The sequence below is a fragment of the Callorhinus ursinus genome, unplaced genomic scaffold (genome assembly GCF_003265705.2).
Source record: "Callorhinus ursinus isolate GAN/ISIS: 27379988/994484 unplaced genomic scaffold, GSC_fseal_2.0 scaffold8, whole genome shotgun sequence".
NCBI classification, from domain to species: Eukaryota; Metazoa; Chordata; class Mammalia; order Carnivora; family Otariidae; genus Callorhinus; species Callorhinus ursinus.
Genome location: NW_027397070.1, coordinates 2,399,764 through 2,425,623, shown reverse-complemented (window position 1 = coordinate 2,425,623; position 25,860 = coordinate 2,399,764). Strand labels below are relative to the sequence as shown.

Sequence of the window (25,860 nt, the reverse complement as noted above, 5' to 3'; positions counted from 1 at the left end):
TCTATTTTTTTTTATCAGCCTCATTTTATGTTACTTCTGCCAAGCAAATATGCTCATAAAGTCTGTGCTGTTTCCACCTTTGCACCTTCCCAGGAGAATTTCTTTCTTTCTTTTTTTTTTTTTTAAGATTTTTATTTATTTATTGAGAGAGAGAGAGAATGGTAGAGAGAGAGCATGAGAGGGAGGAAGGTCAGAGGGAGAAGCAGATCCCCGCTGAGCAGGGAGCCCGATGCGGGACTCGATACCGGGACTCCAGGATCATGACCGAAGGCAGTCGCTTAACCAACTGAGCCACCCAGGCACCCCCCCCAGGAGAATTTCTTATCTGGGGGAAACTTTGTCTCTGTCGGTGGACTCCCTTATGACCCAGTGGTGCCACTTCCAGGAATCTGTCTGGGACCTATATGCTAAATCTAGCCTTAAGATTTATGTTCAGCATAGCAATTAGTGATAATAGTAAAACACTGGAAACAAATAGGCCCAATATACTACAGTACAGGAGGACATTGATTATATAAATTACGGTCCATATGGTAGACACAGACGTATCATTAGAATGATGCAGTCTTCTATTTTTATGCCATGGGAAACTGTGCAAGTTTCGTTGGTAGGTTTTTCATTTTCATTTTATTACTATTATTTTTAAGATTTTATTTATTTGACAGAGAGAGACACAGTGAGAGAGAGCACAAGCAGGGGGAGTGGGAGAGGGAGAAGGAGGCTTCCCGCCGAGCAGGGAGCCTGATGCAGGGCTCGATCCCAGGACTCTGGGATCACGACCCGAGCCGAAGGCAGACGCCCAACAATTGAGGCACCCAGGCGCCCCGGTAGGTTTTTGTAAAAAGATGGTCAGTTCTTCTGGTGGCATGTTGTAATGGATGCAAAAATAATATGGTTTCAGTTCCCCATTAAAAAGGTCTAAAAAGGGGCATCTGGGTGGCTCAGTTGTTAAGTGTCTGCCTTCAGCTCAGGTCATGATCCCGGGGTTCTGGGATCGAGCCCTACATCGGGCTCCCTGCTCGGCGGGAAGCCTGCTTCTCCCTCTCCCACTCCCCTGCTTGTGTTCCCTCTCTCTCTGTGTCTCTCTCTCAACGAAATAAATAAATAAAATATTTAAAACAAAAGGTCTAAAAAAATCCAGGTTCATCATGTCATTAAACAAATAATAAAATGGGTAAGGCCTTGCATGAACTAATGACAAAGGTATAGTATGATCAAAGCATGACCTGAGCCACCCGGGCACCCCTATAATACTTTTTAAATGTATATGAGCATTTATATCTTAGGATATACTATGTGTTCCCTTGAAAGAAAATAGCTTTTCTTTTAAAATAATTATAATTAAGTCATTTTGAGAAACTCTATTGACCTTCCCTGTCATGATTTTGAAATTTGGCATGTTGCTTGGTGACATTTTGTAAAGTGCTTTTCATTTGGGCAGCTTATGCTTTTCCCAGCTACACTTGAAGCCACTTAAAGCCACAAAGAGCTTTTCTACCTTTTGCACCCATTTTAGGACCTGTTCTAGTGATTGCTAAGTAAACGTCAGCTAGTCGACTGTCTGACCTGCCTCCGGCTCTTTCCTGCTCATTAGCATCTCCACTAGAGGGCGGGCTAGGCTAGAGAGGAGAGAGCACATTTCTCCTTTCCTGGCTAACCCTGTCCTCCCTCTCCCCCACCCCACCTTCCAGCCTGGCAACTGCACAAAGCTCCTGGGACGTGTGTCCAGCTCTGGGCTACACAAGGGAAAGTTGTCTTCTGAAGTGACTGATGACACGTGTTTATATATTATCTTCTTGTAGCACGCTGTGTAGAAGGAAAGGGGGAAGTATGCTAATTTACCCAGGACTTCAAATCTGTTGACTGTAAAGCAACTGAGTAATTATGGGATTTCTAATACTCTCATGGCCTGTGTCCTTGAGAACCAGATTTTTTTTTTTTTTTGTGGCAGATAGGAGGTACAGATGTGATACAGAAGAAGTTAAAAACCCTTTAGCCAGGAATTTGAGTAGGAGCTATCAGTATGAACTCTTGAGGTGATTTACTATCCCTATCCATTGAAAAGATCTAGAAACAATGGACCAATGCTATAGCAATGTACACTCCTACCACTTAGATCTTAAAATACCATTTCCCATGGAAAGCAACCAGAGTTTGAAGAAATGGCTGATTCCAGGTCTGGGGCAGGAAATGTACAAGGTGAACCTGAACAACTCATCAGATAGCAAGAAGCCAGCAAACGCTCTCAGGGTAATGTCAAAAGGACTCAGAAGCCAAGTTCTCAGGCGAAAGTTGGGACAATTTGAGCATTAAAAGGATAATTTAATAAACATTAAGTATGTTTAAATCCATGAGTTCATAATGGGGTGTGAGTGTGTAAGTAACTAATTGTTCATCCTTTTGCAGGATGATAGGAAACCAAATCATTATAGTGAAGATGGTAAATATAGGAAAAGAATCCATTATCTTGCTGTTTTTCTTTCTTTCTTTTTTTTTTTCCCTAAAGATTTTGACAGACACAGCGAGAGAGGGAACACAAGCAGGGGGCGTGGGAGAGGGAGAAGCAGGCCTCCCACGGAGCAGGGAGCCTGATGTGGGACTCGATCCGAGGACCCTGGGTCCATGACCTGAGCCAAAGGCAGTTGCCCAACGACTGAGCCACCCAGGCGCCCAAGCAAATGAAATTCTTAAAAATGGGCAAAGCTGAACTATAATGACCAAAGATCCACATTTGGATGATAAAACTACAAAAATAAAGGACATTATCAGGCACCATAGTATCCATTTATGCCAGGAAGGAGGAGCTGTGATAAAGATGAAGAACCCAGCGAGGGGGTGGGGGAACTTTGGGTGTCTGCAAAGTTCTTTCTCTGGGTGATGGTTTAAAGGGTGTTCACTTTCTGTTAAGAGTTTATTAAACTATACCTTTGTTTTTCATGGTTTTCTGTACCTGTGTTTTATTTTAAAATAAAAAGGTTGGGAACGCCTGGCTGGCTCAGAAGAGTACACAACTCTTGATCTCAGGGTTGAGTTCAAGCCCCACACTGGGTATAGAAATTACTTAAATAAATTAAAATAAAAAGGTTAAAATGTGTTAACTATATTTTATCATGTGTCTGCAGCTGCAGGGCACGCAGCCCAATTTTATTCTAGTCATCAAAATCATTTTTAAGGCTCATACCTTCACATCACTGAGCATTTAGATACCAGGAGGGGCCTGGAACCCCAGTTCCCCGCCTCTTTCCTGGAGGGACTTATTTCCAAACCCATTTTTTTTTCCCCTAAATTTTATTTACATTGTTCATTTCCTTCTTAATCTGTAGAGTCAGGAATGTATGATATAGGCTTCTAGGGCCTCTTCTAATCAATATAGAGTGGAAAGGTGAGAGCAGCTAACATATAGTCAGTCAGTGGCATAGTTCTGAGTGACCCTTTTAATCCCCCTAACAACACTGGGGTGCAGGCACATCCCCATTTTACAGATGAAGACACTCAGAGGCACCCCGGGCCTGACACTGTGTGCCTAACATCAGTGCTATGCTGCCTCTGACCCTATTCTCAGTTATCACATGCTGTTCATGAAGCTGAGGATTTGGCTATATATTTTTAAGTATAATAGACTCCATTGCTCCAAGTGTTTTAGCACTTGATCCCCTCTGACCTTAGATTCTTTTCTGCCTACACGTTGTAGCTGGTTATTGGCTGTTTTCTATGAACCACTTGGTGTTTCCTCCTCCAGTGTTTTGTTTTCAGGCAATTTCCAGTAATTCCATCTTGGTGAAGTTTATTCTCATTTTCTGGGTACAGACTTCCATCTTACCAAGCTCAGTTTATACATTCACTCATCCTGATTTGGATCAGAGGCGAAGCTTTTCCTCATCTGATGGCCCTGATTTATGGAGGATCATCACTCTCTGTGGTTTCCCTCTAAAGCTGATTTCTGAGGATTTAGGCCAAGGCCTTGCCACTTAAACTATGGTCCTTGGACCAGCAGCATCAGAATCAATTAGGAGCTTGTAAGAGGAACAGAATCTTCCAGCCACCCCAGACTTGCTGAATGAACATTTTATCAAGATCCCCAGGGGATTCATATGCACTTGAAAGTTTGAGAAGCATGGAATAGGGGCCATCTAAAGTCCTTATAGTTCTACAAGTCTATGCTGCTAAGAGAGATGTCTATGCAGTTACCGTGTACCCTTGGCTCTACTGTTTGCTCTGTGGGCTTGGGCAATTACTTGACCTCTCTGTGCCTTTGTTTCTTCACCTGTAATATGGTACTTGCTTCAAAGCATTGTTTTGTAACCTGCTCAGAATAGTACCTGGCACACAGAAGGCACTATAAAAGTGTTAGCTGTCTTAATATTGAGTGAGCTTCCACGAATGCTCTGAGAGTCCCAATTTCAGGTCAGGCAGGAGGAACAACAGGTTTGACAACTGACAATGGAATTGCTTCACTGGGGAATGGGGTTCTAGAGGCTTCTGTGTGTCCAAGTGGGAGATCGGGAATTTTTTAGGCCTGGAAGCTACACTGAGCAGCTCGCAGAAGCTCCCATCTTTTTAAGACCTCGGGACACAGAGTCGATGCACCTTCTCCCAGAAATTCCTACTTCTATGGCCCAGTGGCAGAGCTGCCTGTGAGTGAGATCCTGGCTACCACCAGGCTGCGCCAGGCCAGGCTGCACTGGGGTGCTGGCTGCCTGGAGGGCTGCAAGAAGACCGTGAAATTGTTGTTAGAAGCCCATGAAGACAGGCGGGAATGAAAACAGCACGAAAGTTGTGGAAAATAAATGACCGTCTCTTATTATTGGACCGAGGGTCAGAGAAGGTCTGTGGCCTGATCTCATGGCACCCAGATGTTGGTTGTATCAAATCGCTCATATTTTCTGCAAGCCTGGTGGCTCTCCTATCCCTAGATGGGGGCTGGGAAGGGATGGGGGTCGCCATGCTCTCTTGCTAGCCTGGAGCCTCAGGTCACATTCTGCGCACACGTCCCTCCAGGGCCTCCAGTTCAGCCAACACCTCCTTGGGTAGATCCTGATTGACCTGCTCGGTCAGGTAGCTCCGAATATCACGAACCTCCTGTTCCCAGAAGTCCTTGGGGAGCGAGAACAGCTGGGTTGTGTCTATGACTCCCAGGCCGCTGAGATCCAAGGCGCCTTCCTTCGGCACCAGCCCGATGGGTGTCTCTCGGGCACTGTCCTCTCCTTCTAGCCGCCGGCAGATCCAGTCTAGCACCCGAGCATTCTCTCCAAAGCCTGGCCACAGGAAGCGGCCCGCCTCGTCCCGCCGGAACCAGTTGACATGGAAGATGCGGGGCAGCCGGGCCCCCTTGCGCTCCTCCATGCTCAGCCAGTGTTCTAGGTAGCGCCCGAAGTTGTAGCCAAAAAAGGGCCGCATGGCAAATGGGTCGTGCATGATGATCTTCCCTGGGGAGGGGAACAGGATGGATAAGGCCTCTTCCTCCTTACTGGAGAAGAGAAGGGCACCCTGCCACCGGCTGGAGGGAGTGGTGAAATTTTGGTGGTTCTGGAATCTTCCTCAGATTAGGGTGAAGAAAAGGGACTGGGAAAAGAGACACGTGGGAAGCGCAGGAGGAGGAAGGCCTGGCTCAGGAAGGGAGAGAAGCAGCGATGTGGGCACACAGGAGAGGGGCACAGGGAGGGCACTCACCTTTGTGTTCAGCAGCAGCGGTGGACTCAGAGCGCATGGCACTGCCCACAAACACCCCGTGGCGCCAGTTGAAGGCCTCATATACCAGGGGTACTCCTAGAACACGGGTGAACAGGGTCACAGGCAGCTTTTTTCTTTGGACCCTCACTCCATCCCTTCTGGTGATCTTGACTCCTGGTCTCGCTCTCCTGGGATCTCTGCTATCCCATTTTCAAACCGTATGCCTCCCCATAGTTTTGCATTCTCCAGGGGACAGCTCTAGAGACAGATAGCTACAGTGGCAATCCAGGCTGAGGCTTTAAGTACAAGAGGGGGTGGGCCCTGAGACAGAGCCAGACCCTTTACTGAGGAGGCATAGAGCCCACATGATGCTTACCTTTGGGTCTGCGGCCTCCAAAGATGATGGCATCAATGGGGACACCCTCAGGGGCCTCCCAGGCTGGGTCCATGATGGGGCACTGGCGAGCCGGGGCACAAAAGCGAGAGTTGGGATGTGCACAGGGCTCCTTGTCTCCTGGCAGGGACAATACAACTACTATCACTTCCAAGGACTTGTCCACCCCCAATACAAACATACTTTGGCACACACTCTTGCACAATTTCTGTTTGCGTCATCAACGCCCTGCAACCTCGTGTGGTAAGGAGCAGGGAGAAGGGAGCCAGGACATCTCCCCCAGAAGATTGGTTATTTATCTAAACAGTGCTGCCAGCTGAGCTATGTGAGAAAGAGTGGGCAAGGCATTGGGGTTTAGCAAGACCCTACCGTCTATGCCAAGCTATAGCCACTTGGCATTGACCAGTGCTCAAGAGAAGGGGCTTAGCTATTGGCATAAGGTTAGAACAGTAAATTTATCCCAGAAGTGGTTTCTTTATTTATGGGATTATTATTTAAGCAAACACTCAAACCTAAAGCAAAAACTGAGACCGTCAGATCAGTATTTCAGACAATTGACTTTCCATCAGCAAATAGGAGAAGACGGGATCTTCTGAGGTATCAGAATGTAAACAGGAATTGATTTGGAAGCTAGCAGAATTTTGGTGATTTCCCTGGGTCTGCTCAGACCCAGATGGAGTAAAAGGGCTGGAGGAAGTCAGACATAACCTGGGCAGGCATAACCTGAGGAGCGTAGGTCATGTGGCCCTGTCAGGTGCTTGGAGAAGGAATGGGACCAAATCAGTGGCATATGTACAAAGCATCACCATGGGGGCCCTGAAGCAACATGGTGTCTTCTCTGCTGGAGGTTGTTGGTAGGACCTGGCGGGGTTGGGGGGCAAGGGAGTTCTAGAGCCAGTCCCCCCCTCCCACCCCTGTGTCCCCTTCCCCACCCCCAGCTCCTGCCTCCACCTGCATCTAAGAGCCTCGTGCCCTTCCATCAGCCCCCAATTCAGGTCCCTGCACAGGGTATTATTCCCAGAATTGCAGCTAGGCACAACACGCCCTAGTTATACCTGTGAAGCTAGAGATGATGAAAGGGTTGGGGAATGAGCCTGTGGGGAAGTAGGAAGATTTCTTGAGTTTCTCAAGGGTGGGGAGGCCATGGAGGGCTTAATGACGGTGGTGGAGACAGTGAGGGGTGATTTGATAAGGAGGGAGCATGCTGGGCCAGACCGGAAAACGTGAATGTAGGCTTCAGCGACCACAAGCATGCCCCATGCTGGGGCATGCCTTTCTTTGCTCCCATCCCTAGGTCTCTGGGCTCTCCGACTGCAGAAGGTCCAGAGTGCAGGGGTGGGGGAGGAGCAGGACTGCTAGGTGCCAGGGGCAATGACAGGGTTGAGAAAGAGGCTAAAGAGAGAGACACAGCGAGAGAGGGAACACAAGCAGGGGGAGTGGGAGAGGGAGAAGCAGGCTTTAAAATCTTTAAAAAAAAAAAAAAAAAAGAAGAGGCTAAAAGGCTGGTCTGATTTCCCCTGGAAGGCGGATTGGGGTGTGCATGTTAGAGGGACGGGGAAGTGTCTTTTTTAAAGATTTATTTATTATTTTAGAGTGGGGGCAGAGGGAGAGAGAGAGAGAATCTCAAGCAGACTCCCCGCCAAGCACCAGCACGGAGCCAACAGGGGGCTTGATCTCACAATCCTGAGATCATGACCTGAGCAGAAATCAAGAGTCAGCTGCTCAACCGGCAGAGCCACCCAGGCGTCCCAACACTGACCTTTACACAATGGTTATTATAGAGGGGATGGTGGGAGCCAAGTAGCAGGGGGAGGGGCAGGCTTCCTCCTTCCTAATGGGTCAAACTTTATAGACTGTGCTTTGAGCCTAATTCCTTGTGTAAAAATTTTCAAAACAGTCCTTGCCTTTCCTTTTTAAAAAAAATTCCAGCTGATTTTTTTATTGAGAATTTGCTATGTATTTGGCACCGCGCTAAACTCTTTGCATGCATTATTTAGCCTTCCAGCAGCCTTATGAGATAGGTACATTGGTAACCACCTCTATTTAACTGATGGGGTCACTGAAGCTCAGGAGGGTAAGCAACTTAAGTCAGGTCCCAAAGCCAGTACTTGGTGGAGATGGGACTTGACCTGAGATCTTGTTTGGGGTTGGAAACTGGGACTATTCATAACTTCCTGGGCCTCCCAGAGGTCCTGGAGGATGGCTGCAGGTTGTGGAGAAGGCTTTTACGTCATCAAGGTGCTGAGCCCGGAGGGGCTGTGTCGCAACCCCCCCAACACCACATACCGGGTTTCCAGGGTTTGCCCAGCCAGGAGGTCACGGTGATGCCAGGCGGAAGAGGCTGGTCAATGCCCTCCCAGTACACTCCACCATCGCTGGTCTCAGCCACATTGGTGAAAAGAGTGTTACTCTGGATTGTGGCCATGGCATTGGGATTGGTGGTGGCAGAGGTGCCAGGGGCCACCCCGAAGAAGCCATTCTCAGGGTTGATGGCCCGGAGTCGACCTGTTAGGAGAAGTGACAAAAAAGAAGGGCCAACCCGGAAAAGTTGAGAGGTGTGGCCATGGAAGGTTCTGCTCTGCTCCTCCTTGCCCTGAGCTGGCCCCCAGATCTGATGGGGAAAGCCTTTCTGTCTCTGGGGTGGCTGGACTACCAGGAGGTATGGGGCAGGTCTGCCAGGAGCAGTGGAGGGGAGACTCCTATGCTCCGGTAAGAGCCAGAACCGAGAGTATGATGCAAGGGCCTCTCACCATCACTGTCAAACCTCATCCAGGCGATGTCATCCCCCACACACTCCACTTTCCAGCCCGGCAGTGCTGGCCGCATCATGGCCAGGTTAGTCTTGCCACAGGCACTGGGGAAGGCGGCCGCCACGTAGCGCTTCTTCCCCGCGGGGTTTGTGATACCCAGGATCTGTGTGTTGAGGAGAGAGGGAACAAGGAGGAGTCACCAAAGGTCAGTTATGGTCTGCACAGAAAGGACAGCTAGGAGTTAACAGGGAGGACAAATGTTTATTCGTGAAACAGGTGCCAACACCTCACCACAGGGCTGGGCTGGTGGCAAGTCAAAGCCCCCTCAATGTTCAGCAGCCTGGGGCCAAAGCTTCGGTCACTGGGGCAGAGTCCCTGCCCACCAGCCTGGCCCCTGGCAGTGGGGAGGTGAGGCTAAGGCTGCCGGCCGGGCCCCGCCCTCGCCCTGCTCCCCGCAGCTGCCCAGATCTTCTCCAGGCCCTCACCAGCATGTGCTCCGCCAGCCAGCCCTCATCCCGGGCCAGCCGAGAGGCGATGCGAAGGGCAAAGCATTTCTTGCCCAGCAAGGAGTTGCCACCATAGCCGCTGCCGAAGGAGACGATCTCCCGCTGGTCAGGCACGTGGCCAATCAGCGTTTTCTCTGGGTTGCATGGCCACTGGCTCACCGGCTCCCCTGGGGACAGTGGGGTCATAGGGCTGACTGCTGGCAGGGGCATCAGGAACTGGGGCGTTAGGGGCTGGAGGGATCGGGCTTGGCAGGAGAGACACTTAGGAGCAGTGGCGGTGCCAATGAGTGGCTAAGGCCCCCCACCTCATACTATCCATCAGCTCCCATGTCCCTCTTCTGGGACATGGACGGATGACTTTTCTCAATCTTGTGCAAACTGGTCTGGCGACACGGCATCACCCCCAGCCCAGACTGCTGCCCTAGATTTTGGGACTTGGGTGTTTCACTAATGAGGATGGGTGGAATTTGGGGTTCCCTCTGAGTGCAAACAGGTCTGTGTTCTCCCCTAGGTGCAGCAAGCACTCACCTTGCCCGGTCAGGGGCTGGCCCACAGAGTGCAGACACTTGACAAAGTTGCCATCTCCCAGGGCCTGGAGCACGGGCGTCCCCAACCGGGTCATGATACGCATGCTTGCTACCACGTAGGCCGAGTCAGTGAGCTGCACTCCGATGCGGGACAGTGGGGAGCCCACGGGACCCATGCTGAACGGAAGCACATACATGGTTCGGCCTGTGGAGGAAAATGCTACCTGGATGGCGGGTTCTAACCTGTTCATAGCTTCAGTGTCCCTGGTTCTGTGTCCCTGCCCCGGTTACCCTGCATGCAGCCCGGAAACCTCTCATCCACAGCTTGCTGGAACTCAGCTGGGGACATCCAGTTGCCTAGTTGCCCACGGGCCCCACCGGCGGGGAGGGGCACTGTGTCCCGTTGAGAAGGAGTTACAATCACCGTCTTGCTCTCTACTCGTGCCACATCCTTGGGGTCTGTGCGGGCCAGCCAGCTGGGGGAGAAGGAGTTATCAGGAAGATGTGGCCAGCCAATCTCCCTCATCCCCCAACCCAATCTCTCAAGTCCAACTTTGACTCTAGGTCTTCTGTGGGCCTGATTTCTTCCCATCCGTTTGCACCTCAGTGGCTTCCTCTAGATTTTGTCCCATCTAAGGGGTAGTTCCCTCGGCCTAGCCTTCTAAAGGCCCTTGGCAAAAACTCTCTGAACTTGGGAGAGAAAAAAAAAAAAAGGCAAAGGTTTTTACTTATATTAGCTTCTCTCCTTAACATAAAAATACAGACCAATCCCATTAATTCCTGATTCTGTTTCCCCCAAAGGTCCCATGCTTGCTTCTTCCATTGGGATGGTCTCGTTAAATTTGATTTTGTCTTGGTAAATCCAAAGTGGCCCAGTCCCAGCAGCTGCCCCCATCTCATGGGTCATGGGGCCCAGGGCGTACCAGTTGTTGTACTTGGGGAGCTTTCGGATAAGTCCCTGCTTTTCTAGGAGGGTCAGCGTGGCAGTGTTCTCAGCCTCGGTGCCATCACAGATGTGGATGCCCTCCGGTCGGCACAGGCGGGCACTGCGTTCCACAAAGTCTCGCACCCCAGCAGGCAGCTGGCCCAGATCTCCACTGAGTACTCGCAGGGTCTGGATGCTGCGCCATGATGACCAGCCCCAGGGGCTCAGCCCAGGCCAGCTAAGCCTGCAAGACAAGAAACAGAGAGGGAATGAGCGGGGTGTTCTCATGGAAGCTGGGCAAGTCAAGGGGACAAGAAGCTTGAGTGCTGCTGGGGAGTGTGCTAGAGCGGGTCTGGGCACAGGCACCTTGAAGGGCAGGTCAGAATAGGTGAGTGGGATGGGTTCGGGCCACATGTATCTTGCGGCCTTCATGAGTCTCAGTGAGGGACAGGTATTGGCCAATGACCATAAGGGCACATGCCTGGCTGTACGGAGTATATCTGGAGGCATGCTGAGGTTATTGCAGGCTAAGCCCGTGTCCACGTTTCACTGTGTCTGGTCGATGTTGGAAATGATGGGGTGCCCTGTTGCCCAGGTGACAGCTTCATGTGTCTGGTACTTGAAGCTCTCATCCCTGTTCTTCCCCTTCTCAAGCATAATTTTTTAAGTTAAAAAAGCAGCTGTTTTTACTTTTTTCTTCTGGTGTGTATGCTATTAAGACTGTGAAAGCCTCAGCAAAGGACCCAGGCTTTGAGATGGGACAGTCCCAGGTTTCTAGATTAGGGCTCTTGCACAGAGAGTGGGTAACTGGATATTGGGGTTCCAGGCATCAGAGTTAGGGATGCCCACCTGGGCCAACAAAGGTTGCATAAGATGTTGCCATTGGGTAGGTGTCTTTGAGCTGGGCCAAAGGCTGACTGTTGGGGAATGTCACTGGCTGGATTCGTGCCCATTCCCAGGAGGGCAGGGTCCCTGTTGTCTGTCCCTTTGCACTCCTGGGAGAGGGAGAAGCAGGGTCCGCTCTGACTGGCCTGGACCCAGGGTGGAGTGACCCAGAGAGAGCAAAGGCCAAGAGAGGGAAGTTGCCCTCCTTCTATGCCAGGGCCTCACCCACCAGAAACTGCTCCACACAACGGACTGCGTGCCCCTGTCCCTCCCCCTAGAGGTCACATGCCTAGAGAGCTTTGGGTCTTAGCAGAAAGGCAGAAAGGCGGGGGGGGGGGGGGGGGAGGACATCAGACTGCAAAAAGCTCAAACTCAGAGGCTGTAAGCCTGGGGAAGGGAGGACCCTCAGACCACGGATGAGGGAGCTGGAGCCTGGCTAGAGTGGGACCTGGGCTGGCTTCCAACAGAGAAAGCAGGATGGAAACCCAGTGTGGACACAGGGGCAGAGGAAGAGGACTCCTGGAACCTGGAGAGTTGTCCCTGAGCATTCATTTTAAAGGCACCCAGTCTTGGGGAGAGCTTCTCCCTGCAGGGGGCCTGGCTCAGGAAGTCTCTGGTGATGCTCCCCCACTCCCGTCCAGTCCCCTAAGTGGGACCTTCTCCTTTTCCTCTGCTCTAGAGACCACCCTCAACGGCTGGCAAAGTGGAACCAGCTGTGAGAGAGATATGGGGTCAGCTCAGACTTTGGGACAAATGCTGGGAAGAAAGGAGGCTACAGAGGACTGACAGGAAGCTCTGAAAAGGGAGCAGGGCCTAGGGGCTCCCATCCTGGACAGGGACCAAAGCCAGCCATATCAGAATTGAAAGCAACTTGCCCCCCTCCTCCACCTTGCTTCCCTCCTTCCCCTGGCCCCAAGTCCCTGGGCTGCACCAGGCTTCCCTCCAGGGTCCAGTTCGCGGGAGACCGGGTAATAGAGGTTTACCTTCTACCTTCTTTGGGGAGCTCTGAGCTCAATCCCCCAGGGATTCACGCACCCTTGACCCCAGGGCCCTATCGCTTCTGGTAGCAACTGGGGCACAGGGGTTACATCTGTAAAGGAAAGGAAGAGACGAGGAGACAGGGCTCCGCGGAGGCGAGCGAGGAGGGGGAAGAAGTTCTGAGAGTGGCAGGTCGAGACGGTGCGGTCAGAGACCAGCGAAGCAGGGAGGGGGAGGAAGGGACGGAAGCGGAGAGACCCAGAGCGGCAGAAGCCGCCCCAGATCTCCCGCGAGACGCCCGGTCCGAGAGGCCGGGGATCGAGAACACTCGCCCCCGGCCCGCCGCCGCCTCCGCCGGGAAAGCGGACGGAGGCGGGCGGGCAGGAGAGCCCCCCTGGCCGCCCCGAAGGAGCGAGCGCGGCGGAAGGTGCGGGTCGGCCCCGGGCTGGGGCTCACTCACCGCAGGCCGGGGCGGTACACAGCGGCCATGGCACCTGGGCGGGGGCTGCGCGGTGGCCACGAGAACCGAGCGGAGCCGGGGAGATAAGGAAGGCGGGGAAGGAGGGAGCGCAGCGAGCGGGAGCGGAGGCTGGGCGGGAGGCGCTTAAAAAGGAGGCGGGCGGGAGGGCGCAGGGGCGGAACCTAGCAGGGCCGGCACGACCCTCTCTCCGCCCTGCCATTCGGCCCGCTCCCCGGGTCCCCGGGCTCCAGGCCCTAGGCCCGCCCCACGCCCCGCATCCTTGTCCCTAAACCCGTCTCTCCCATTGGACAGCCGGGCCCGTCGGCTCCCCGCCTCCGCGAGGCCCCGCCCCCCGCCCCGCCTCGTCCCCTGCACATGATGTAACTTTGAGGACTCTTGCTCCCGAGAGATAGGGGCTGGGAGACACTGGGGTGGCAAACAAACCAGGAACGAGGGTAGAGGCCAGGGCGGGGGCCCACGGAGGCTGGAAGTCCAGAAACCGGGGGTTGGACATTGCCTTTTCCCTTCTGGGGACTGGCCACTCTGAGACCCAGGCTTTTGTTTTCCAGGGTCCCAGGGCTAAGGTTCCCTCGGTCCCCAACTCCCAAATCCCTGTTTCTTCTCCTCCTAATGAGGGCTCTCTTCTGCCTCACCATGAAATGGTGGTGCCTCTCCACCCCAGAGTCTTTCCTTTGGGCCTCTGTCCTGGCTGTTCTTGCCACATTCCCCTGGAGAACTAATCTGTCCCACCCAACTGCCACATATGGTCCTCAGATAATTTCTCAAGTTATGTCTCCATTCAGACATCTCCCGGCAACTTGAGACCACTAAGTATCACCCCAAATGCCATAGTAACTCAAACTCAAACATGTCTATGGTAGGCACCTGCCCAGCATTGACACCCCCTTTTTGTTAGTAGCACCCTGATGTTCCTTTGGGGAACCGCCTCACCAGTCCATGTGATCATATGGGTCTCCTGTGGGTAGGCTCTCAGTTTGGCCAATCTGTATGTTCCTCGCTTTGGCCACGGTGATTGCGAATGTTCAGGGATGGACATGAGATCCCTCTTGGGGGCTTTTTCTGTAAACTTTCAAAATGGGCTGTCTTTCTGTTGGGGTTGCTGAGCCTGGTAGGATATAAACCTAGAGCTGCTGGGTGTCAGCTTGGCACTGCAAAGCAGGAACCTACCCTAGATGGAAGCCAACCTGGAGGAAGCAGAGCAGAGGGATGGAGAGCTACAGGTCCCTGATTTCGGTTGTAAGAGTCAACAAATTTCTTCTCTCGCTCAAGCTAATTTTCAATGGATTTCTGCCGTTTGCAACAGAAATAATCCTGATTCTCAGGTTTCTCAGAGTTCTGTGCTAGAACGTGTCGGGACAAGGAGAGATGGCCTCCAGCCTTGGGCTTGCTGTTGACTCTCTAGCTCTTCACCCAGCCCCCATCCTGGACTCAACCTCACGTGTATATATTTGGGATTCCTTCCTCCAGTCCCTATATCCAAGCTCTGTCCACACCTACTCCGCTTCAAACAGCTGCCTCTTTGGCCGCCTTTTAGTCCTAAAGGTGTGCACGCCAGGGGCAGCATGCATCTGCCGAAGGTCATCATTTCTTTCATAATCCTGCACCTGTTCTCATGGTTCCGCATCTCAGTGAATGGCACCAGCATCTAGGCAGTTGCCCCAGAGAAGCCTGAATCAGTCTAGGCTATTCCTTTCTTCTCTTCCATAGCCAATCAGACACCAGGAGCTTTGGATTTGTACTTCCTAATTAGCTCTCAAATCTATGTCCATCCCCATGGCCATTGCCTTAGTTCAGGGCTTACCTCTCACCTGGCTTCGGGTGATATCTTCCAAGATACTTCTTAGACTCCTGCCCCTCCAAATGCCACCCACTCTCCCTCCCAGCCAGCTACCCTCCAAACTCTGCATATAAGTTCACTTTGATGAGTTAAGAGAGAGAGGGAGAATGTTTATTGTGTGGACACCAGGCCGGGCTCTGTGCTAGCAGCTTTACATGCATCATTTCATGCAGTTTCACAACCATCCTATTTTACGCATGTGGACACTGAGACCCAGAGAGGTTGTCACCTGCTCAATGTCACATAGCTGCTCAGCAGGAGAAATGGAGTCTGAATCAAAGCCTTTCTGACTCTCATTACCAGGTTATTTTTTTCCCCTTCCAATACTATACTGTCCCCTAGATTTATGATTTTTAAAAAGGTGAGATCATATCACTTTCAGGCTTAAAATCCCTTTGAGGCTTCCTACAATGGGGCAGCTGATGTCCTTTGTAATCTGGCTTCTATTTATCCAACATTATCGCTGCCACCTTCCTACTTGCCACCTACATGCTCAACTGCAGTTTCCAGAACCCTTTCGCCGACCCCTTCTGCCCTTCAGATTTAAATTAAACATCCCCTCTTACGTGAAGTCAGTTTGACTCTAAGAATTAACATCTATCTCATGTGTATTGGTTCTATACTGTATACATACCTCTGTTTTTGAACTTCTCACACTTTACTATAGTTACTTTTGTATCTCTGTAATCCTCACTTAAGTGTTAGCTCCTTGAAAGAAGGACCCAAGTTTAGTCTTATTTTTATCCTAGTTCCTGGCAGAATCTGGCCTGTAATAGGCAGCTAATAAATGCTGTTTGAATAAAAGAATAAACAAGTCTCGCGTTCCTGAATCTTTCTCCCCCATTATGTCCTTCCTTAACTTTAGGGCCCCCAAGAGGGTTTCCTTGTAGTGTTGATTCCCTTTATTTGCTACAATTTTATACCAGTCCTGGCCCTCCTCCCAGCGTGGCCTACTAGCTGGCGCAGCTTTGGAGGCACACCACCACCAGGGGGCAGGGTGTGACCAGCCTTGCCCTGGTCCACATCTTCTCCTTCGCTGGGCCGTCTGGGTCTGGCCTTTGGACCTCCTACAGACCCCCTGTAGGCCTGTAGTGGATGCCGTGGTGCGCCACCTAGATCCCCTCTTCAGGATCCAGGTGCTCATTGTCCCAGCCCTGGAGTGTTGGCTGCTAATGGCTCACAGCTGAATACTTCCCTGAGAACTACCTGTGGGTAATACCCCTCTCCTGGTGCAGCATGTATCCAGTGACTGGTTGATGCAGGGGTACAAGGCCTGGTCCCCTTTCCTCAGTTTGGTCTAGCCGAGCTCCAGAGCTCCTCTGGGGTCAGCTGAAGACTCTGTTGCAATTGCAGAACACTTCTGCTTTTCCTGCTGTCCAGTCCTGTTTTTCTCTCTGCTTTTAAAAGTCCTCCCCCTACCCCCACCCCAGAGAACTACCTGTACACAAGTTTCCATCTCAGAGTTTGTTTCCAGCTTAAGATATCCCCTAAACTCAACTTGGATACTGCATGAGCCCCCTAATCTGACTCTGATTCCATTTTGCCCTCCTCCACACTAGATCCAAAGTGATCTTTTCAAACACAGTCTGATCACGTCACAGTCCTGCCAAAAGTTCTTTAGTAACTTCTCACTGCTCTTGGAATAAAGCCCAAATCCTAAACTTGGACTATAAGGCTCTGCTGATATCTCCACCCTCACCTACCTCCATTCTTCCCATTTTCTTGGTTTCTACTCCCTGGCTATGTTGGTCTTTTTATTTGTTCGTTTTGTACACGTGTCTCTTTCTTGCCCAGAGTCCTTGCATATATTGTTCTTGCAGCTTGGAATCCCCCTTTTCTCCACACCCCCAGACATGGTCACTTCTTACTCACCCGGCCCGTCTCAGTTTAATATGTCTTCATTAGGCAAGCTGTCCCCGGGATGCCGCCCTCCCCATTAGATTATGTCTTCGTGAAAGGAAATATCCTAGTGCCTGCCCTTCTCCTCCATGGGACTCACCTCAGTTATAATGGTTGCTTTTCATGTAGGCTCCTCCCTAACATATGTGGGGCCTGGGGCAAGAGTACAAATAGGGGCACCTGGCTGGCTCAGTTGGAAGAGTGAAGAGCGTGCAACTCTTGATCTTGGGGTCGTGAGTTTGAGCACCATATCAGGTGTAGAGATTACTTAAGTAAATTAAAAAAAAAACTTCAAAAAAGAGTGCAAATAGAGGCTCACAAACCTTGTGTTTAAATTTTTAAAAAAAATATTTAATTTATTTATTTGAGAGAGAGCAGGAGGGAGAGGAGAGAGAATCTGAAGCAGAATCCACACCGAGCACAGAGCCTGACGTGGGCTCAATTCCACAAAAGCAAAGGCAAGATCTTGACCTGAGCCGAAAATGAATCGGTTGCTTGACTGACTGAGCCAGCCAGCTGCCCCCTCGTGTTTAAACATTTAAAATGTAGAATTTATGTTAAGAAACTCTTAAATAAAATATGTTCTATTCTTCTACCTTGATAAATATATACATAATGGTCTGGAATTTGGTTCAAATTTGAATTCAGATTTGGACTTTATTTGGAGTCCTCAGGATTCTACAGTAGAATGTGGTGGTATGGGGAGAGGATGTGTTGGGCCACTGGCCTTGGGCCCTCTTCTTTTCCCACTCCTGACACCATCTTGTACTGTGAGGGGCCTCGTGTGCACACATGTGGACCTCTCTGTCAACACGTCCCAGTTCTGTCCAAGACCTCCTGCAGAATAGTCACTGTTGGCCAGCCTTTGGGTCTAGGGATGTAAGTACCGGTAGTGTGGTCCACTCCTGCAAGGGCCAACCCAGGGGAGAGGTCCATGTGGGCCCTAGAAGTGGGCTTGGGGCCCTTTGGGCAGAGAATTCCTGGGTATCTGGAGTGTGGTCCAGAAGGGGATTGGGTGTGGGAGGAGGAGGCCTGAACTCCTCACCCCATGGGGTGGGACACAGCCAGAATGGAGCCTTCCAAAACCACAGGGTCCAAGGCAGGGGCCACTCTTGCCTGGGTCTAAGGGCAATAAATTGATGTTTCCCTGTTTCATCAGTCTGTATGCTCTGTGAAGACAGGGCTGGTGTCAGTCTTTACTGGGGTGTCCCTAAGGCCTAGCACAGTGCCTGGTGCTTGATAAACACTTGTCAAAGGACACCTGGGTGGCTCAATCAGTTAAGCGTCTGCCTTCGGCTCCGGTCATGATCCCAGGGTCCTGGGATCGAGTCCCGCATCAGGCTCCTTACTCAGCGGGGAGCCTGCTTCTCCCTCTGCTTGCTCTTCCCCCTGCTTGTGCTCTTGCTCTCTCTGACAAATAAATAAATAAAATCTTAAAAAAAAAACAAACAAAACCACTTGTCAAATGAACATACCAGCTAGATCAGGAAGAGGTTTGAAGATTTGGATCCATTACTGAAGATCTAGATGCCAAAAGCCAGAACTTACAGGGCTTACAGGGTCTAATGGGCTCTGAAAATGGGAGTGCAGGAGGGGGTAGTGATGGCATCCTGGCTTACTGACTGTGTCTCCTCTCCTCCCTCTTTGTCTTGTACCCCAATTCTCCTGGCCCTTCACCTGCCCGGCCCTCTTCCCACAATTGTCCAACATCCCTCTGTTTATATCTTTCTCCTTTTTTGTCCTTTGGCCACTGTGCCTCCTCTGTGGCCTGACCATCCGTCTGTTCCTCTGTATTTCTTTCTAGCTCTTGGTCCCCAGTCTTAACTTGCCTCTGTCCCTTCCTTCTACCGCCATTGCTCTTCTGGTCCCTTGCTCCTAGCAAGGGACCCCTTCTTGTTACCCCTTACTTCCGCCTTGGTCCTCTGCAGAAGACTTCCTCTCTCTTTTAGTTTGCCACTTAGTGGCACTTTGCCTACCTCTTCCATGGGCCTATATCCCTCCAGCTCCTCTAATACAAATTGAGAGCCCCCAGCTTGTTCTGCCCTCCATTCCAGGTTGACACCTACTGCCCCTTCCGCTAAGCCTTCCTGCTTCCCTTCCTCTGTTCCGTCATTTCTGCGGTCCACCTGGCGTCATCTTTTTCACTCCTGTTTCCCTGTCTCCAGATGTCCTGGAGTCAGTCACTCTCAGTGTGCATCTCCCAGTCTCTGGGTCCCCCACCGAGGGGGCCCATTAACCACCTCCCGGGGCCCCACTGGTTGCCACGGCTTCTCCTCTCTGTGCCCTTGCTCCTTTCCTCTGGCCCAGCCCTCACTGCCCAGACTCCTTTCCCTAGTCAGTGGCACCTGGTCTGAGCCCTGAGCGGCTCAGCTTGCCTGAGCTTGTTTAGTCTGACTCTTTTAGCCCGTTAGCAGCTTAGCCCCCCCCCCCCCCACCTCTCCTTTGAGCCCTCCAGTAAACAAGAAGATCAGCACAGACCTGACAGCTGTTTGGGGGCAAGTGTCTGGCCAGGCCAGGCATGAGAAAGGGGCTGCATTCAACACTTCCTACTCCTTCTTCAACTCAGGAAGTTCTGGGCCCTCTTTCCTGGCTATGTGCCTCAAGGCCACATTCCGTGGACGTGTGTGCAATTCCCTGTCTCCATGATCCCCATTCCCATCTGTGGCCTTGTTCCCAGGCCTTGGTTCTTCTGCAAAAACAGCTAGATCCAAGCAATTACACTGAGAAGCCTTACTACTTAAATCATGACAATGGTCTCTGCTCCACGAAATGCAGGACAGATGTGGGAAGAGGGTGATGTCATTTGATCTAGGTCTTCTTTTTTTTTTTTTTAAAGATTTTATTTATTTATTTGAGAGAGAGAGAATGAGAGATAGAGAGCACAAGAGGGAAGAGGGTCAGAGGGAGAAGCAGACTCCCTGCTGAGCAGGGAGCCCGATGCGGGACTCGATCCCAGGACTCCAGGATCATGACCTGAGCCGAAGGCAGTCGCTTAACCAACTGAGCCACTCAGGTGCCCATGATCTAGGTCTTCTTATATGTGTGTACTGAGCATGGTAAGAGAGGCCCCCCCCAACACACACAGAGAGAGAAAGCCGTGTAAACTGTAGGTATTCTGTAGACCAGTGGTTCTCAAACTTCAGTGTTCATCAAAGTCCCCTGAGGGCTCATTAAAACACAGATTTTGGGGATCCCATCCCCAGAGTTTCTGATTCAGTGGGTTTGAGGTGAGGCCAGAGAATATGCATTTCTAGCAAGTTCCCAGATGCTGTGGCTGGTTGGGGGAACCATACTTTGAGAACTACCGTTCTCATCTGAATCTACCAGTTGGGGCCAGGTTAATTTTTGTAACTGTTGATCCTTGGGGCTGATGGACACCCAGGTGTCTCTCTGACTTGGGACAGAGGGCCTGTTAACCCCATGGGAACGTTTGGGTATCCTCACTAGGTAAGGAATAGCCGTTAACTCCTGGAGTTCTACTCTAGCACACACCCTGTTTTAAACAGCTTCAGACAGGTTTAAACACCTCCTTAGCTAATTCCCAGTATCCCCGTTCCAACTTCTACTCAGGGATGAGAGCTCTAAGAGGTGTTAAGGGATTAGGCTGAAAATGTAGGTCACCCCCCAGCCATCTGGGAACCAGGATGGTGAGAGAGGAAGAGAGAGGGGCAGAGACACATGCAGGGAAAAGGCGAGGGGAAGCAGAGGGCGTGTGAGGGCAGTTACAGAAGTGTCTTGGTTGGACGGATTGGTGGTGATTAGATTTCCATGGCCCGAGGTGGCCCGGAAGGAAGGAGCAGAGATCCCCACTCTCCCTTCTGCTGCTCCTTCGTCTGAGCTGGGCAGCCTGTCCAGGGACTGGGTCAGCAAGAGCGGGAGAGGCGGAGGATTGGGTGGCCAAGTCCCGGGCATTCATCAAGGGGACGGGTGCCTGTCTTTCTGATACGAGAGCTGTGAGGGGTGTGGGGCCTCACAGTGGCAGTGAGGCAGGGGACAGAAATGTGAGGTTTCCCGAGCACGGGAAAAAGACCCAACTGGCTAGGTCAGAGTGGGTTCGGGACCACTTGGACTCCCGCAGACACTGCCACGGTGCTGTTGAGCGTTGGAGGGTGAGGGCGCCGGGAGCTTCTCTGGGCCTCTCTTCCAGTCCCAGGCTCTCAGTTGCTGAGCGCTGCGGGTGGTGTTCACACGAGTGTGGCTGGCCAGGCCAAAGCCGCTCTCTGTACCGGGGGACTGAGCATCTGCGAGACGGACCATCAGTAAGGAGCTTTGTTGGGGAAGATGTCCCCTTTCCTTCCTTGAGAACAGGCATACTTGTCCTCTTCCCTCTTCTCATCCCCCCCAACCCCCCAGGCCAATGAGATATGCAAATGATCCCCTTACCTCATTGGCTAAAGGCCTGAGGACCACAGATGACCTCAGAGCGCTGGCCCTTTAAGAGTGTCCTGTGGGCTTGGTGCCCACAGCGCCTTGTTCTGAGTGTTCTGAGGGCAGAGGCACCAGGCCCCGCTCAATGGGGTCTCCAGTCTCTGGGGACGCTGTGCCTGCCTGGCTCTGACACTGAGCACATCGTCTCTACCATCCTCCTCGTGAGTATATTCAGGGCCTACCTGCATGCCAGGCCTCTCACCTACAGCCTCCTCCTCTGTCACTGCTGTCTGCTCTCTGTTGTCTATCTTCAAGACTCCTCACACTTCTGTCCCCTGCCCCACTCCCACTCTGACTGGCTTTATGTCCCTCACGGCTGTCACGGCGGAAAGAGAAATAACCCTCCTCACTTAGCTCTTCATTCAGTTCTCTCTGGACGCCTCTCTCAGTGTTTCGCCATCTCCTCCCTGCCAAGGATCATTCCTTCAATCTGTGTCTTTGTTTCTACCACCGCTGTTCTCTCAAGGGTGAGGGGCTCAATAGATAGGGCAACAACCCTTTCCTGGGACAGGAAGAGCGAAAGACTTGTCCTTCCCCCCCACCTCTCTGGGCAGAGCCTGAGGGTCTGAGAAGTCGTTAGAAAGAGGGCTACCTAGGCTTGAGGTGTCAAGATGGAGCCAAATGCCAAGCTCTGGGGATGAGCACTCTCTGCCTTGCCCCTTCAGGGGCTGGCAGTGGGGCTGTTGGAACCGGGAGCTGGGCTAGAGCTTGGGAGTTCCAGGCTGGGAGGGATCTCTGAGGTTACCTAGCCTGAGGTTCCTCAGGTGAGCGCACACTCTGTGGTTGATAACAGGGAATAGAGCTCCTTGGTGACATAAGTGTGGGACACGCTGGGTTGAGGTTGAACAGATGGTTTACTGAAGGACTTCTCAGATTAATATGCTGCTGTGCTTTGTGAATCTGCAGAACGTGGGGATGGGAGGCAGCATTTCTCGAAATTATCTGAGCATCGACTTCTTCTTGGGTATTTCTCAGACTTAGGATTTCCCAGAACACTCTTTGGGAAATGGTAAAGTCTAACTGGCTTTATTGAACAAAAAGAGAAACTGGGGTCAGAAAGGGGGAGGTGATCTGTCCAAGTTCACACAACATAGCAGGTTCTGGATAGAAGGAGGAAAACCAATTTTAGTTGGTTCCCTTTGGAGAGATTGGCTTGGGGAAAGAAGGTCACCACTCAGTCCTAATCTTTCTAGAACCGATTCTAGGACCTTTCTTTTTTCTTTACAAAGTCTCATGCTCCTATAAAAGGGATTAGTTGATTGATTAACCCATAGAACAGATGTGCACTGAGGACCTTCTATGTGCAAGGCATCTATCTAGGTGTTCTGAAAGAGAGGTATAACAACTTGTTATCCTTATACATTAAAATTCATGGCATACATGCCTTCCCATTGTCCTAAAATAGACACTCTGTCACAGTTAATTAAGCAAAATTTTTTGATTGCTTGGAAATGGAATGATGTCTCTTGAGATGACAGCCTCTCAGTATGTCCCAGCACTAGAGCTGGGAGCACTGCCATATTCCTCTTGTTTTTCATAGCTCCCAGAGGCACCAGTGGGGCCAGACGCTGTGCCATCTATCCTCTTCCTCAATCAGGCCTCTGAGCTGCTTGCCCCCAGTCAGGAGCCCCTGCCACCTGAAAAGGTGCTCCAGCCCAGAGGTGACTCTTTAGGGAACAGAGTTGCACCATCACCCGGGCTTTCCAGAACTCTGGCTCTCCAGGGCACTTGGGCTTTGGGAGAAGCAGGTTCTGGTGAAGGAGGCTGGCAGGCAGCCTCCAGGTGCTCCAAACCTCTCCTCTGTTTTTGCAGGTGCACCCCTCCCAATCCAGCCCCAGAATGGCACTGCCTCCCAGCCCCCTGGCTATGGAATATGTCAATGACTTTGACCTGATGAAGTTTGAGGTAAAGCGGGAACCCTCTGAGGGGCGATCTGGCCCCCCAACAGCCTCACTGGGCTCCACACCCTACAGCTCAGTGCCTCCTTCACCCACCTTCAGTGAGCCAGGCATGGTGGGGGCTACTGAGGGCCCCAGGCCAGGCCTGGAGGAGCTGTACTGGCTGGCCACGCTGCAGCAGCAGCTGGGAGCTGGGGAGGCACTGGGGCTGAGTCCTGAGGAGGCTGTGGAGCTGCTGCAGGGTCAGGGTCCAGTCCCTATTGAGGGGCCCCACAGCTACTATCCAGGGAGCCCGGAGGAGACAGGAGCCCAGCATGCCCAGGTGAGTGATCACTGAGTTGCCCTGAGGGGAGGCAGGGTGAGGGAGGACAGCCCAAGAGAGGAAGGAGAATTCCTGGACTGGGTTATGGACTGGGGAAGAGACAGAGAGCAGGAGAAAAGGGCCCTTGAAAGAAATCAGAGAAAACTACCTTCAGCTCCCTCCCCTTTTTCCAAATGGAGAGAAATGGGTACTCCGAACCAGGAGGAAGAGGGAGAAGACTGGGTTAGAAGAGGACCAAAAGGGGAGAGTTGAGAATTAATGGGGAGCGGTTCTTTACAGGGAGGTAAATACACTCTGTGGAAACCAAGGAAAGAGTTGTGTGGGGAATGGAGTGGAGTTGAGACTGTGGGAACGGGAATGAGGTTGGCCTTTTCAAACATCGTGCTTCCCCAGCCCCCAATCTTCTCAGGAAGGATTGGGACTCATCCTATTAATTATAGACACAGATGGGAGTGTTGAGGGCATTAGGATGTAATCCAAATCCTTTGAGGGTCACAGGGTTGCGGCCTTCAGGACAGGGGAGCGAGGTGCATTGGCGGGGCGGGGTCTGCCTGGGCGCGTGTCCACTGGACACCAAGAGAGCCTGGAGCGGGACGACGAGGACCGCGCAGAGTTGGCGCGGGTTTCCGACTCGCGACTGGCTCACCCGACCGCGGGAGGCGGGGCCTACAGCGCGGGGCGGACCCAAAGGGGCGCGCGCTCCCCGAGGAGGAGGGGCTTGTTGGGACCTGGGGCGGGGTCTGGACTTGCGGGGTGGATTAGGTGGAAGGGCGAGCATCGGGTAAGGCGGGGGCCGGGGGCCGGGGGCGGAGCCTCCCCGGGGGCGGGGCAGTCCCGCCGGCGACCAGAGGGTGGAGCCGGGCGGGCCCCCGGCGCTGACCCGCTCTCCGGCCGCTCCCTCTGCAGCTGGCCGAGCGGTTTTCCGACGCGGCGCTGGTGTCGATGTCTGTGCGGGAGCTCAACCGGCAGCTGCGGGGCTGCGGGCGCGACGAGGCGCTGCGGCTGAAGCAGAGGCGCCGCACGCTGAAGAACCGCGGTTACGCGCAGGCCTGTCGCTCCAAGCGGCTGCAGCAGCGGCGCGGGCTAGAGGCCGAGCGCGCCCGCCTGGCCGCGCAGCTGGACGCGCTGCGGGCCGAAGTGGCCCGCCTGGCCAGGGAGCGCGACCTCTACAAGGCTCGCTGTGACCGGCTGACCTCGAGCGGCCCCGGGGCCGGGGACCACGCCCACTTCTTCCTCTGAGCGGCTAGGGGCCACCGAGGGGTGTCCTGGGGGGGATGGAGGGGCACCACGCAGGAGGCCACTGTACCGTTCACTAGATGGTTACTCAGCGCCTTCTGGTGCCAGACACTCCGTGGTATGACTATACATAAATATCCCCGAACTTCCGGGACCCTCAAGGCATGCTCCGAGGTTAGATGCTGGTCATTTTCTGGGAGAGAGGTCTTCTCTCCTCACGCAGGCAGCACACAGAACCCTCCACCTCCTGTTCCACCCCACATGACCAGGACACCGAGATCTGGAGGAGCCAGTGCCGGGCACTGTGGGGGAGGGGGGGAGGGCGGGGAGGCGTGGATGATGGCTGGGTGACAGCGAATGGGAGGCGAGGGAGAGGTGTGACTCCCCCTCAGTTTAGATTTTAATTCAAGGTTTTCAACCTGTAGTGCATTAAGGCGGTAATTAGCAATGAAGCTGTCTTTTCGTTCCGAGGCTTGGAAACTCCCCATTTTAGGACTACTGCATTTTCAAGATCTCAGTTACCAACAGCAAGACAGACTAGGAACTCTATCCAAGAGGCTTTCCTCCCACCCAACCCGGTGGCCTCCAGCGCCCAGAGCAGCAAAGGCCTGAAGAGCTCTGGGAGTGGTTGGTGTGGGCTGGGAGAGAACTCTGGGCAGGAGTCTGGGGACCTGGGTGCTAGTCCCAGCTCTGCCACTGGATACCTCTGTCACCTTGAGAAAACCACTTGCTCCCTGGGTTTTGGTTACCTGCTCTAATCCTGGGTTGGAGACTTCTGACACCTTTCCAGTTCTGGCATCTCCTTGGTGTGGGAGCCCCAAGAGCCTCCCCAAGAAGCCCCCAGGACGACCTCACCGAAGGGACTACCTGTCCTGCTCCTGCTTCCTGATTGAAGCCTCTGCATCGGATGAGCCCCCGTACTGGTCCTCTGCTGCTCCCTCCAGGCTGCCTTGGCCTCCAGACCTGCATAGGGTACCCTTGCTACCTCCTGCCTTGCTGAGGGCTGGGGTGAGATTTTACCCAGTATGACAAGATGCTGAAAGAATGCAGATTTTGTGAATTAAACTTGAAGTTCAGGCAGAACTTGATACTATTGGCTAAATGTTCTTGCCATTTAAGAAGTG

General features: G+C 52.4%; 2 protein-coding genes across 3 annotated transcripts; one reads left to right on the top strand and one right to left on the bottom strand.

Annotated features, from left to right (window-relative positions):
- Nucleotides 1–4,774: 4,774 nt before the first annotated feature.
- On the bottom strand, nucleotides 4,775–13,318 carry PCK2 (phosphoenolpyruvate carboxykinase 2, mitochondrial). Of its 2 annotated transcripts, none has more exons than XM_025870296.2 (10): nucleotides 13,096–13,318; nucleotides 10,771–11,016; nucleotides 10,139–10,323; nucleotides 9,849–10,052; nucleotides 9,300–9,487; nucleotides 8,815–8,977; nucleotides 8,351–8,569; nucleotides 6,047–6,184; nucleotides 5,671–5,766; nucleotides 4,775–5,426 (listed from the first exon to the last, which is right to left on the bottom strand). In XM_025870296.2, exons 1-10 carry the CDS (start codon nucleotides 13,122–13,124, stop codon nucleotides 4,972–4,974), a joined length of 1,923 nt encoding a protein of 640 aa, XP_025726081.2. In that variant the 5' UTR covers nucleotides 13,125–13,318; the 3' UTR covers nucleotides 4,775–4,971. The 2 variants fall into 2 exon arrangements, with proteins under 2 accessions (XP_025726081.2, XP_025726082.2); XM_025870297.2 differs by lacking the exon at nucleotides 13,096–13,318 and adding an exon at nucleotides 12,641–12,789.
- NRL (neural retina leucine zipper) lies at nucleotides 11,989–25,838 on the top strand. The gene is made up of 3 exons (XM_073894983.1): nucleotides 11,989–12,216; nucleotides 23,093–23,500; nucleotides 24,407–25,838. Exons 2-3 carry the CDS (start codon nucleotides 23,120–23,122, stop codon nucleotides 24,737–24,739), a joined length of 714 nt encoding a protein of 237 aa, XP_073751084.1. The 5' UTR covers nucleotides 11,989–12,216; nucleotides 23,093–23,119; the 3' UTR covers nucleotides 24,740–25,838.
- Nucleotides 25,839–25,860: the final 22 nt, after the last annotated feature.

What these genes read in the sequence shown, in the direction of transcription:
- PCK2 (XM_025870296.2), bottom strand. Translation starts at nt 13,124, where the DNA reads ATGGCCGCTGTGTACCGCCCCGGCCTGCG. An exon ending in CTCCCCAAGTACAACAACTG is followed by an intron (nt 10,324 to 10,770) that starts GTACGCCCTGGG and finishes CTTCTCCCCCAG; the next exon opens with CTGGCTGGCCCGCACAGACC. An exon ending in CCAGCCCCTGACCGGGCAAG is followed by an intron (nt 9,488 to 9,848) that starts GTGAGTGCTTGC and finishes CACTGTCCCCAG; the next exon opens with GGGAGCCGGTGAGCCAGTGG.
- NRL (XM_073894983.1), top strand. Translation starts at nt 23,120, where the DNA reads ATGGCACTGCCTCCCAGCCCCCTGGCTATGGAATATGTCAATGACTTT. An exon ending in CAGGAGCCCAGCATGCCCAG is followed by an intron (nt 23,501 to 24,406) that starts GTGAGTGATCAC and finishes CTCCCTCTGCAG; the next exon opens with CTGGCCGAGCGGTTTTCCGA.